At 46.3% G+C, this 12,745-nt stretch overlaps 1 protein-coding gene across 1 annotated transcript in view; it reads right to left on the bottom strand.

Moving 5' to 3' along the window:
* The window catches only part of dstyk (dual serine/threonine and tyrosine protein kinase), a 45,099-nt gene that overhangs the window by 8,262 nt on the left and 24,092 nt on the right, over positions 1-12,745 (bottom strand). The window contains exons 3-8 of the mRNA XM_037532330.1: positions 9,775-10,254; positions 8,779-8,974; positions 8,080-8,318; positions 7,526-7,609; positions 6,372-6,548; positions 3,669-3,798 (exon numbers count right to left, since the gene is read on the bottom strand). Coding sequence (XP_037388227.1) covers positions 3,669-3,798; positions 6,372-6,548; positions 7,526-7,609; positions 8,080-8,318; positions 8,779-8,974; positions 9,775-10,254 — 1,306 coding nt within the window. The remainder of the gene's footprint in view (positions 1-3,668; positions 3,799-6,371; positions 6,549-7,525; positions 7,610-8,079; positions 8,319-8,778; positions 8,975-9,774; positions 10,255-12,745) is intronic.

A 12,745-nucleotide genomic window follows, 5' to 3' on the forward strand; every position in this document is an offset into this window, starting at 1 on the left:
CAGATGTGAAGGTCTAAGTGGGTGAAAACTATTTTTCTGTCGTCGTCACTCCAGTAAAAAACAAAAAAAACAAAAAACCATCTTCCAGAAGATCACCGTTGGGCGCCCACCCTTTTGCACACCGGTCAAACTACAAACCACACATTTTGCTTGTTTGTGTGCTCTGTGGAAAAATAATGACATAAAAAGGCCACGTCCAGCGCAGTTAATACAGTTTAGTGCACACTTCGTGTTTATCTGCAGGATTTAACACAATAAAACAGAAAATGTGGCCTGTGCAGAAGTTCTGGCACGTTTGATACGATTCATATTAAATTAATACCACATTAAATCGCGTTTGTTTTTCCCAGCAGATAAACTGAAAGTGTGCACTGCAATTAGCAGAACAGCATATTTAAGCCGTTCTCTCTCGTTTCTGATGTTTGAAGTGAAGGCCCTGCTCGCCACTGGTTAGCACCACGCTAACTGCTGGGGTATAAGCTTCCAGGACTTGGTAGCCACATTAGCCTCTGGTGTAAAACGGAGGAAGCAAACTTCAGACACCAAGCATGTCCTGGTGGGTCGACTGCATTTGGGGTGAAAGGTTAATTGAAACTGTTTATCACTCTAAAGTGAGTGGACTGAGGCTGCACTGTGTGGTGAATCTCACTCCGTGAAACATGCCACACGCTGACCACACACTCAGCAAAACACACACACGTGCAGGCCGTGGTTAAGGTGTGTGGGTGAGAGCTGACGCGAGTGAGAGATTTCCTGCCTGATGCAACATCCCTGAGAAATCAGTTACGCAAGACTGATGCCGAGAGTGTGTGTTCACCACGCAGCACAACGTGTGTGTGTGTGAGGTAGTGATGAGTCATTCTCAGCTCTTGAACTTGGCTCTCCTGTATATGCAGCCAACTTGCATATTTGTGTGTGTTAGGGTTTTTTGGAAATGAAGACAAAATAATTACGCAGGTTTTCCACAGCCCCATGTTGGAATGCAGTTATATAATCGCAGTTAATCTGTACATGCAGTTAAATAATTACATTATACGGTCCTATAAATTGTGCAGTAATACAATCACAGCGTGAAGTAATCTGATCAGTGTGCAGCAACATAATCACAGTGTGCAGTTATATAAACATAGTGAGCAGCCCCGTACAGTAGTGTAATTGCAGTGTTCACTAGTGTAATTGCAGTGAGCAGTAGTGTAATTGCAGTGTTCACTAGTGTAATTGCAGTGAGCAGTAGTGTAATTGCAGTGTTCACTAGTGTAATTGCAGTGAGCAGTAGTGTAATTGCAGTGAGCAGTAGTGTAAATGCAGTGTTCACTAGTGTAATTGCAGTGAGCAGTAGTGTAATTGCAGTGAGCAGTAGTGTAATTGCAGTGTTCACTAGTGTAATTGCAGTGAGCAGTAGTGTAATTGCAGTGTTCACTAGTGTAATTGCAGTGAGCAGTAGTGTAATTGCAGTGTTCACTAGTGTAATTGCAGTGAGCAGTAGTGTAATTGCAATGTTCACTAGTGTAATTGCAGTGAGCAGTAGTGTAATCGCAGTGAGCAGTAGTGTAATTGCAGTGTTCACTAGTGTAATTGCAGTGTTCACTAGTGTAATTGCAGTGAGCAGTAGTGTAATCGCAGTGAGCAGTAGTGTAATTGCAGTGTTCACTAGTGTAATTGCAGTGTTCACTAGTGTAATTGCAGTGAGCAGTAGTGTAATCGCAGTGAGCAGTAGTGTAATTGCAGTGTTCACTAGTGTAATTGCAGTGTTCACTAGTGTAATTGCAGTGTTCACTAGTGTAATTGCAGTGAGCAGTACTGTAATTGCAGTGTTCACTAGTGTAATCGCAGTGTTCACTAGTGTAATCGCAGTGAGCAGTAGTGTAATCGCAGTGAGCAGTAGTGTAATTGCAGTGAGCAGTAGTGTAATCGCAGCGAGCAGTAGTGTAATCGCAGCGAGCAGTAGTGTAATCGCAGTGTTCACTAGTGTAATCGCAGTGAGCAGTAGTGTAATTGCAGTGTTCACTAGTGTAATTGCAGTGAGCAGTAGTGTAATTGCAGTGAGTAGTAGTGTAATTGCAGTGTTCACTAGTGTAATTGCAGTGAGCAGTAGTGTAATTGCAGTGAGCAGTAGTGTAATTGCAGTGTTCACTAGTGTAATCGCAGTGAGCAGTAGTGTAATTGCAGTGTTCACTAGTGTAATTGCAGTGAGCAGTAGTGTAATTGCAGTGTTCACTAGTGTAATCGCAGTGTTCACTAGTGTAATTGCAGTGAGCAGTAGTGTAATTGCAGTGAGCAGTAGTGTAAATGCAGTGTTCACTAGTGTAATTGCAGTGAGCAGTAGTGTAATCGCAGTGTTCACTAGTGTAATTGCAGTGAGCAGTAGTGTAATTGCAGTGTTCACTAGTGTAATCGCAGTGAGCAGTAGTGTAATTGCAGTGAGCAGTAGTGTAATCGCAGTGAGCAGTAGTGTAATCGCAGTGAGCAGTAGTGTAATTGCAGTGAGCAGTAGTGTAATTGCAGTGAGCAGTAGTGTAATTGCAGTGTTCACTAGTGTAATCGCAGTGTTCACTAGTGTAATTGCAGTGAGCAGTAGTGTAATTGCAGTGAGCAGTAGTGTAATCGCAGTGTTCACTAGTGTAATCGCAGTGTTCACTAGTGTAATCGCAGTGAGCAGTAGTGTAATTGCAGTGAGCAGTAGTGTAATTGCAGTGTTCACTAGTGTAATTGCAGTGAGCAGTAGTGTAATTGCAGTGAGCAGTAGTGTAATCGCAGTGTTCACTAGTGTAATCGCAGTGTTCACTAGTGTAATCGCAGTGTTCACTAGTGTAATTGCAGTGTCCACTAGTGTAATTGCAGTGAGCAGTAGTGTAATTGCAGCGAGCAGTAGTGTAATTGCAGTGTTCACTAGTGTAATTGCAGTGTTCACTAGTGTAATTGCAGTGTTCACTAGTGTAATTGCAGTGAGCAGTAGTGTAATTGCAGTGAGCAGTAGTGTAATTGCAGTGTTCACTAGTGTAATTGCAGTGTTCACTAGTGTAATTGCAGTGAGCAGTAGTGTAATTGCAGTGTTCACTAGTGTAATTGCAGTGAGCAGTAGTGTAATTGCAGTGTTCACTAGTGTAATTGCAGTGAGCAGTAGTGTAATTGCAGTGTTCACTAGTGTAATTGCAGTGAGCAGTAGTGTAATTGCAGTGTTCACTAGTGTAATTGCAGTGAGCAGTAGTGTAATTGCAGTGTTCACTAGTGTAATTGCAGTGAGCAGTAGTGTAATTGCAGTGTTCACTAGTGTAATTGCAGTGAGCAGTAGTGTAATTGCAGTGTTCACTAGTGTAATTGCAGTGAGCAGTAGTGTAATTGCAGTGTTCACTAGTGTAATTGCAGCGAGCAGTAGTGTAATTGCAGTGTTCACTAGTGTAATTGCAGTGAGCAGTAGTGTAATTGCAGTGAGCAGTAGTGTAATTGCAGTGTTCACTAGTGTAATTGCAGCGAGCAGTAGTGTAATTGCAGTGAGCAGTAGTGTAATTGCAGTGTTCACTAGTGTAATTGCAGCGAGCAGTAGTGTAATCGCAGTGTTCACTAGTGTAATTGCAGTGAGCAGTAGTGTAATCACAGTGTGCAATGACATATTACTGCACACTGCAATTACAAGTGCAGTGTGTGTGTGTGTGTGTGTGTTTTCTCACCGTACAGCAGGACATCTCTGAGTGATCTGCTCTCTAGTGATAGTCGTGCAAGTCGTGGTGCGTGATCTTTCCTCACCCGCAGCCACAGATCCTCCGTCCGCTCCAAACGTCCTGTATGACCCTCCTCCAACTACACACCCACACACCCACACACACACACACACACACACACACACACACACACACACACACACACACACACACACTTAAATACAAGTATACAGCACTATACAGAAGTCAAAGCCCTCCATCCTTTATATAAAAACTGGAGTTTCCAAACCTGGAGATCAAAACTTGATTAAAAGCTCCAGAGAACGTGACTCCTAACAACCACCTGGAAGAGCTGGTCGACCCAAAAACCGCCCCCATCATATAAACAGCACTGAAAGCTTTGATCTCTGAGAGAGAGGAGAACATCAAGCTGCTTCAGATCTGAAAACATCCACAGGTGTTTCTGTCCATCCTTCCACTGTGAGAAGACCACTCAGCGCTGTGGGTCTGAAAGGACGTGTAGCTGACCAAAAAGAACCTCACTGAGAAAAGGAGACGGACACACCAAACAAAGAAGCTGGACGATGGACTGACCGCCCCAGAGTCCAGACCTCAGCACCACTGAATGGGTTTGATCATCAACCAGCTTCTCAGATTGAGCTTTGGAGGCGTGTCTAAAGGTTCTCTGAGGAGCTGAACGTGAGGCTCCTGAGAAGAACGGAAGCTGGAATGAATGGAGAGACTCACTGACTGAACAGCCGAGAGGAGATTTAGCTGTTTGTTTTGTTCCTAATGAAATTTCAGCCGCTTTTCCTGCAGTTTCTATCTGCTGAAATAAAGAGGCTTTTTATTAATAATCAAAATCACATTGTTGGTCATGTGTGAACATAATCTGCAGCTTGCCCGCTGCACCCCCCCGTCTCTCTCTCTCTACATTCTCCGTGTCTCTCTCCCTCTCTTTTATCTTCCCGTCTTTCTCTCTGTCTCTCGCTCTCTCTCTCAGATCAAACAGCAGGGTCAGCTGATCACTGAGGACCTGAACTCGATCACGTGGTGCTGCTGGGAGCTTCTACATCACGCGTTCCACAAATAAAGTCAAATAAAACGAATAAAGCGTCTGGCTGTGAGGCTGTAATGTCCATATTTTCAGTTTTCCTGTGATCTTTCGGTGAACCGTTTAGATTCGGGTGATGTTTAGGCAGCAAAATCATTTTTACCAATCATACAAAAGTCAGTTCCAAAGGCACAATCTGACTGCTTTCTCTTATTTATGCGCAATGACAGCTTTTACCCGCATCACTGTACTGAGCACCGGTTACTAGACAAAGACCGATTTGCAGCTAACCGTTACTATGTTTCTACTTCGGCACAGAAAACAGACACATCAGAAAACTTCTCTATTTTAATATTTAATCTAGTCAGAAGGAAAGTGGACCACTGGGACAGCGGCAGCAGTAATGCGGTCACTGTACCGGACTGTAGTGGTGAAGAGGGAGCTGAGTCTGTTTACCCCTCGGTCTACATCCCAACCCTCACCTGTGGTCATGAGCTGTGGGTAATGACCGAAAGAACGAGATCACGGATACAAGCTGTGGAAATGAGCCTCTTCACAGGGCGGCTGCTACACTCTATTCAATAAGGTGAGGAGCTTGGTCATCCAGGAGGAGCTCGGAGTAGAGAGGAGCTGATGAGGTGGTTCGGGCCTCACGGCGGGGGTGTTCCAGGCAGGGCCCACCAGGACAAGACCCCAGGACTAGGACCCGCTGGAGGGATTATGTCTCCAAGTTGGCCTGGGAGCGGCTTGGGTCTCCGGGAACGAGCTGGAGGAAGATGCAGGGGAACAGGTCGTCTGGGATTCTCTGCTCTCCCAACTGCTACCGCGACCCTAACTGGACTAAGCAGTTAACGATGATGATGATGATGGATCACAGGACTACATCAAATTCCTGACCTGTCATTGATCCTAAGTGAGCTCCTCAGTCAACAAACAACTTAACAAATCTTGACTTAAAATCCCAGCATGTTAACAGAGCATCACAACTTAACATCACAGAATTTCTTGTCTATTTGTCGTGGAGGTGTTCGGACTAGATGACAAGGCAGCGAGCTTCCACTGGCTGTCCAACAGCAGAGTCTCTCGTGGGCTTCAAGACCATCTCTGGGTGCAGCACTTAAGCGAACACTCCAAGTACTTATTAAAATGTAACGTACTTGTCATGCAGTGAAACTCTACATCTTTTCTTCTAGGCATCAGCTCTGGCTTTTGCTTCTCGCAGTGTCCGGGGTAGTTTGGACTCACATACATACAGTGGACAACAAGTAAGTCTGGATAAGAGCATCTGCTAAATGCCTGTCATTAACATTATGTGAGCATAAATGTTAATGTACACATGTAAATATATATTTTATAATTAAGTGAAGACTGGGGGCTGCTGTTGTACCTGTGTGATCTAAGAATGTCAACATAATACAATTCGGCAAACAGGTCAGGCTGTGAAAAGCGTTACAGACTAACTGGAACAAAACCACATTCAGCTTCATCTGGCAACACTGAAAAAGCTGAGCTCAACTTGATATTCACGCAGTTTCATGGCTCTATATGTAACACAAAAACATACTATTTTTTATGGTGGAAGGAACTGCCAGAATTAATGCCCAACTGGCTGCTATGGACCCATGTGTCAACCAGGGTCAGGTGTCTGTGCACGTTACCTGTCGTAGAGATGCAGCGAAAGCATCGTGGGAGCTGTTGAGGCGCGTGCGGAACTGTGAGCAGATGCTTTTGGCCAGCTTAGCTGCACTCAGACTCTCAATGGCATCTTGAGCCACTTTCCTCTTCCATTCTGGAGTTATAGCTGGAGGATTGACCCACGTCAGCCTCTGGATGATCTACAAAGAGAGAGAGGAAGAAAATGAGAGGGAGAGAAAGAGAGAGAGCGCTGTTGTATGTATTTGATGTAAGAGTGAGTGATGATCGCCTGTTGGACCTGTGTGATCTAAAATTGAGTGAAGACTTGGGGCTGCTGTTGGACCTGTGTGATCCAAGCATGAGTAAACACTTGACGCTGCTGTGGTACCCATGTGAAGACTGACCGAAGACTTGGAACCGCTACTTGTACCCGAGTGATCTATGAATGAACGCACAGGCTCTGCGCTGCTGCTGTTGTACCTGTGTGATCTAGGATTAACTGAACACTAGCCACTTTGCTGTTGTACCTATGTGATCGATGACTGAGCAGCAGCTGTTTTGCCATTTGTTATACATATGTGATCCTCAAACGAACAAATCTCAGTGCTGCTGTTGTACCTGTGTGATCTAAGGCTGGACGAGGGCTTGACGCTGCTGTTGTACCTGTGTGATTTAAGGCTGGGTGAGGGCTTGATGCTGCTGTTGTACCTGTGTGATCTAAGGCTGGGTGAGGGCTTGATGCTGCTGTTGTACCTGTGTGATCTAAGGCTGGGTGAGGGCTTGACGCTGCTGTTGTACCTGTGTGATCTAAGGCTGGGTGAGGGCTTGATGCTGCTGTTTTACCTGTGTGATCTAAGGCTGGGTGAGGGCTTGACGCTGCTGTTGTACCTGTGTGATCTAAGGCTGGGTGAGGGCTTGACGCTGCTGTTGTACCTGTGTGATCTAAGGCTGGGTGAGGGCTTGACGCTGCTGTTGTACCTGTGTGATCTAAGGCTGGGTGAGGGCTTGACGCTGCTGTTGTACCTGTGTGATCTAAGGCTGGGTGAGGGCTTGATGCTGCTGTTGTACCTGTGTGATCTAAGGCTGGGTGAGGGCTTGACGCTGCTGTTGTACCTGTGTGATCTAAGACCTAAGTGATCTAAGACTAAGTGGAAAAAGTACAGTGCTAAAGTTTTACCTGTTTGATCTGCTCCCAGACCAGGCGCGTAACAGAAGATCCGGAGTGGAATGTCACCTCCACGTGGTACGCAGCGTTCAGGATCTGAGGACACATGGTCACACAGAGGGACAGCAGGACAGTTAAACCACTGACCACCTACCCTTTGACTTGGTTAACCACCTGCAGTTAATCATCACAATCAGTTCATTGTCACAGTGTAATGTAATAGTTTGTCATTAATTAAAATGAACATAAACTTCACCCGATCCCTAAAAGTGGTCCATCAGCCAAGATGCTTGGCATCCAACAAGGCTAACGAGCAACTGACACGCCGTTGACCAACAATTAGCTCGGTGCAAAATGCACAAATAAACCGTCACACTTGCCAGAAGACTTCGTTAGAAGACTGGATTATGTCGTTTCTGACACTGTGACACTTCGGACGAAGTTCATCAGCATCGCTAAAAACGAGAGTTTAAAGACGACAGTGATCACCCGGCGTTCGGGAGCGAGTGTGTGTGTATATGTGAGTGTGAGCGAGCGTGTGTGTGTGTGTGTAAATGTGTGTGTACCTGTTTGAGGTGGTTGGATGTGACGTTATGGACGGACGACTCCATGTTAGATTTCTCCAGACTGCTGAGGCATCTCTCGAGCGTCCCGACGAAGCTCTCCCTCAGATAGTCCACCGAGCTGATGAGCTTATTGGCCACAGCCTGATTCAGCCGAACCACGATCAGCTCCTGGATCTGCTGGATGCAGGACTTTATTTCCTTTGTGGTGACCGGCTCTCCATTAGGGGTCACTATAATATCTGTGTGTGAGAGAGAGAGAGAGAGAGAGAGAGAGAGAGAGAGAGAGAGAGAGAGAGAGAGATTGAAACTCATACTATTGTTTCACAAAGACAAAAAAGACAAGAAAGCAAAAAAGAAAAAGGTGGCAAATGCAAGAGAAGACAAGAAAGAAAGGGGGCCAAGAATGCACTCCTGAGGCACACCTGAACCAGGGGCCCATAATTCAGAAATGAAAAATAAAAAGAAATCAAGAAAAGAAGAAATGGTAACAGACAGAAAAAAAAACTAAATAACAAAAGAAAGAGAATGAAAAAGAAAATAAGACTGACGGAATAAAACGACAGAAATAAAGGAGGAAGCGAATGTAAAGTCTGAAAGGAGGAAAAATACAGACCATGAAAGACACAAACAGGAAAAAAAAAGGCAACAAAATCACAGAAAGAAGAGAAAAAAGAAAGAGGCAGGAAATGAGAAAGAAACCTGTGAACTCCAGGTTGGCGGCGTCCTCCAGGAGCTGCTCCTTCATGGTGCTCAGCGTCTCCACGATCATCTCCTTCATTTCCTCCTGCTTCCGGTTAGCGATGGCCATGAGGGAGGCGAAAAGCTCGCTCTCCTTCTCCCGCGTGTACTCCAGCCTCCGAGGAGTTATCTGCAGGTCCCTCTGCATGTCAAACGCCTGCACAGACGACAACAAACAACCACCTGCTGTCAACAAACAACGATAAACAACTGTTTGTGCTTCTATTTTTTACAGACAACATTTGGTGACGTAGTTTAAAACCAACCCGTTCCATTTTACTCCTGAGATCACCGAAAGGCCACCGCACACCGGATGTACCGCCTCGCATTACTTTACCATCACTGCATCAAATGAAAGCCATACTGAAAGCCACAGTAGATCACAGGCTGCTTACACAGAGAAAAACAGCCAGTCTTTTAGGTTAACAGACAGGTGCTAATGGTCTGTTACCTCAGCTAACGTTACTATACCAACCTCGATCAGCTCGAAATCAGCCAGTTCGTGGAGAGGAAGTAAACTGATGTCAAGCGTGATGATAGCAGCGCTCTGTTACGTGATGCTACGATACGCAATGCTGATTTCAGCACACGATTGGCCTTAATAACCCTGTGTAGTCTCAGGCATACAGGTTGCACAAGGCTAACTGGAGAGGTTTAAGCTTCCTTTACTTGTTAACAACTTTAGACATCAAAAATAAAAAATGTCTTGTTTTATGGGTACATTTCCTCTGGTACAGGTGTGTCTCGGGTGTATTATTTCCTCTGTTTCATCTGGTACAGGTGTGCCTCAGGGGAGTATTCTGGGCCCCTTTCATTTATTACAGATGTGCCTCAGGGGTACATGATGGGTTCTGTTCATTTGTGTTACAGGTGTGCCTCAGGGGCATATTTCAGGGCCCCCATCAGTTACTACAGGTGTGCCCTGGAGGTGTAACAGAGGTCCCCTTTCTTTCTTACCTGGTTGATGAAAAGGTCGAGGCAGCGGCAATGCAGGGCATTGAGGCGATTTGCGGCTTCCACCTGTTGGCTAGTGAGGACTTGCCGGGCAAAAGGGACCAGCAGGCGATGGAGGCGCTCCATGTTTTCTCCTAGAACGCTCTGCTGTTTCCCGGCTGCCCCATGTGTCTGTGACGGAGCGCCGCAGGAGCAATTGCCTGCGACACTGGACAGGAGGCCCAGAGAGGCGAGCTGTTTTTGGAGTGACCCGCGGTCCGGAGACCCAGAATCCCCTGCCGGGGAAGCACCGGGCACCCGGACGAAACAAACTGGGTATGGAAGGACCTTGTGGACCTTCTCAAGAGCAGCCACCTGCTCAGGGGTAACGGAATCCTGACTGACGGCGTACAGGATTATGGGAAGGGTGTTCCGCGTGCAGTCCTCCAAAACGTCCTCTATGGGCTGCACCCCAGCACACGGAACCACCATGATCTTAGCCTCCTGCAAAAGTAGGAAAGAGGGAGAACATCAATTCAGCTTCCTTTCAAGTCTTACACTTTATTTGCATATTTTATTTGTTTTGTACAGCAGCCACTGGTCTGAGAAAGATAAATAAATATTGTAGATTTTAAGAGATCTTGGGTACCAATTTTCTCAAATACGCCACCTATTGGTTTGCTTGTTTGCACGAAATAAACTTGCACTAAATTAAAGTTTGCACTAAATTGCAGTAAATGGTGGTTGGTTAGTGTAGTGGTTAACACCTCTACACTGTAGACTGGGCTACAATCGCCCACCTGGGTAAACACCCTACACTATACCTATAAGTCCTTGGGCAAGACTCCCAACACCGCCTTCGCCTACTTGTGTAAAATGATCAAATTGTAAGTCGCTCTGGATAAGAGCGTCAGCCAAATGCCGTAAATGTACATAAAAAATAAAAATCATTACATTTGAAGTTAACATAATGCACAGCATTTAAACCAGTTAAACAGGGTCTTTAATTCAGACAATAAGCAGTTATTTGAGAGTGGGTGTGTCCATTGCGTAAGGCCTCGCCCTGTTCCCACTCAGAGGTCAAGATCTGACTGATCGTGGTTTCTCTGCCATATAATGTTTCCATACACTGTTCCAGAGTTTCTTAACCTATGGGCCACGGACCACCAGTGGGCCATGAAGCACCCTCTAGTAGTCTGTGGGGCTGAACTCAGAAGGGGGCAGTAATTCGTAGTGGGCCAGTAACGTCACTGTAACTCATGAAAACAGAAGTGAAAAAAAGATTTATTTAATAATTAAAAATCGAAAGGATTAAACATTTTCACAGAATAATCAATATACATATTAATACAGGCGTAGATATAAAAGCGTGACCCCGACAGCAAACCAGAGGCGGAGCGGTTTCTCAGGGCTTTTTGTTTGGCGAGAACTTGTCACACCTTTTTCTTTAGTTCGCTCCAAAAACCCACGGGTCTCGGTGCATTTCAATCCCTGTTCAGTTCACTGCTGATGGAAACATCAAATGAGGGAGTTCATCAGTAGAGCTGGCTCTCCTCTCCTCTGCTCTGCTCTGCTCTCCTCTCCTCTCCTCTCCTCTCCTCTCCTCTGCTCTGCTCTGCTCTCCTCTCCTCTCCTCTCCTCTCCTCTGCTCTGCTCTGCTCTGCTCTGCTCTGCTCTGCTCTCCTCTCCTCTCCTCTCCTCTCCTCTCCTCTCCTCTCCTCTCCTCTGCTCTGCTCTGCTCTGCTCTGCTCTCCTCTGCTCTCCTCTGCTCTCCTCTGCTCTCCTCTGCTCTCCTCTCCTCTGCTCTCCTCTCCTCTGCTCTCCTCTCCTCTGCTCTGCTCTGCTCTGCTCTCCTCTGCTCTCCTCTCCTCTCCTCTGCTCTCCTCTCCTCTGCTCTCCTCTCCTCTCCTCTGCTCTCCTCTCCTCTCCTCTCCTCTGCTCTGCTCTGCTCTCCTCTGCTCTCCTCTGCTCTGCTCTGATTTAATGACTCACTCTCAGCACAAGCTGCTGTTAAAACAATACTATATATATTGTTATATTATATATATTATATACATTTGTGTTTGCACACCGTGGAATTAGACCTCCACATTAACCCATCCATGCAGTGGAAACACCCACATACATGCACACTAGTGAACACACACACTAGGGGGCAGTGAGCACACTTGCCCGGAGCGGTGGGCAGCCCTATCCACGGCGCCCGGGGAGCAGTTGGGGGTTAGGTGTCTTGTTCAAGGACACCTCAGTAACATACCGTCAGCCGAGGAATCGAACCGGCGACCTTCCGGTCACTGGGCTGGTTCCCTGACCTCCAGCCCACGACTGCCATAAAATGACAGATGTGTTTCAGCTCAAGCTGATAAACCAAGGGCAAAGGTATCGAGTAAGATTCATCATTATTGTTTGCTGTGACGCTAATCCAGACGCCCGCTGAGTGGACTGGCTCTGTCAAATGAATGACAAACACTCAAAAAACTAGAGAGACATCCTGAGAACAAGATGAGGAGACTGCAGCTCCAAACCACAGCGCACATCTGCAGCCGGAAAATGGTTTTTAAAACACTGATTTTAGTTTTCTGTGGGTCGCTATGCTTGATAGTTACACACAGGTGGGCCTTGGGGTGGAAAAGCTTGAGAACCCCTGCGCTGTATGAAAAACACTGTATCCTTAACACCACCACCACCACCACCACCACCACCACCACTACTACCGCCACCACCACTACTACTACTACCACTACTGCCACCACTACCACTACTACCACCACTACTACTACTACTACCACTACTGCCACCACTACCACTACCACTACTGCCACCACTACCACTACCGCCACCACTACCACTACTGCCACCACTACCACTACCACTACTACCACTACTGCCACCACTACCACTACCACTACTGCCACCACTACCACTACTACCACTACTACCACCACTACTGCCACCACCACTACTACTACCACCACTACCACCATTACTACTACCA

This window comes from Pygocentrus nattereri, chromosome 21 (assembly GCF_015220715.1).
Source record: "Pygocentrus nattereri isolate fPygNat1 chromosome 21, fPygNat1.pri, whole genome shotgun sequence".
In the NCBI taxonomy this organism is placed as follows: Eukaryota; Metazoa; Chordata; class Actinopteri; order Characiformes; family Serrasalmidae; genus Pygocentrus; species Pygocentrus nattereri.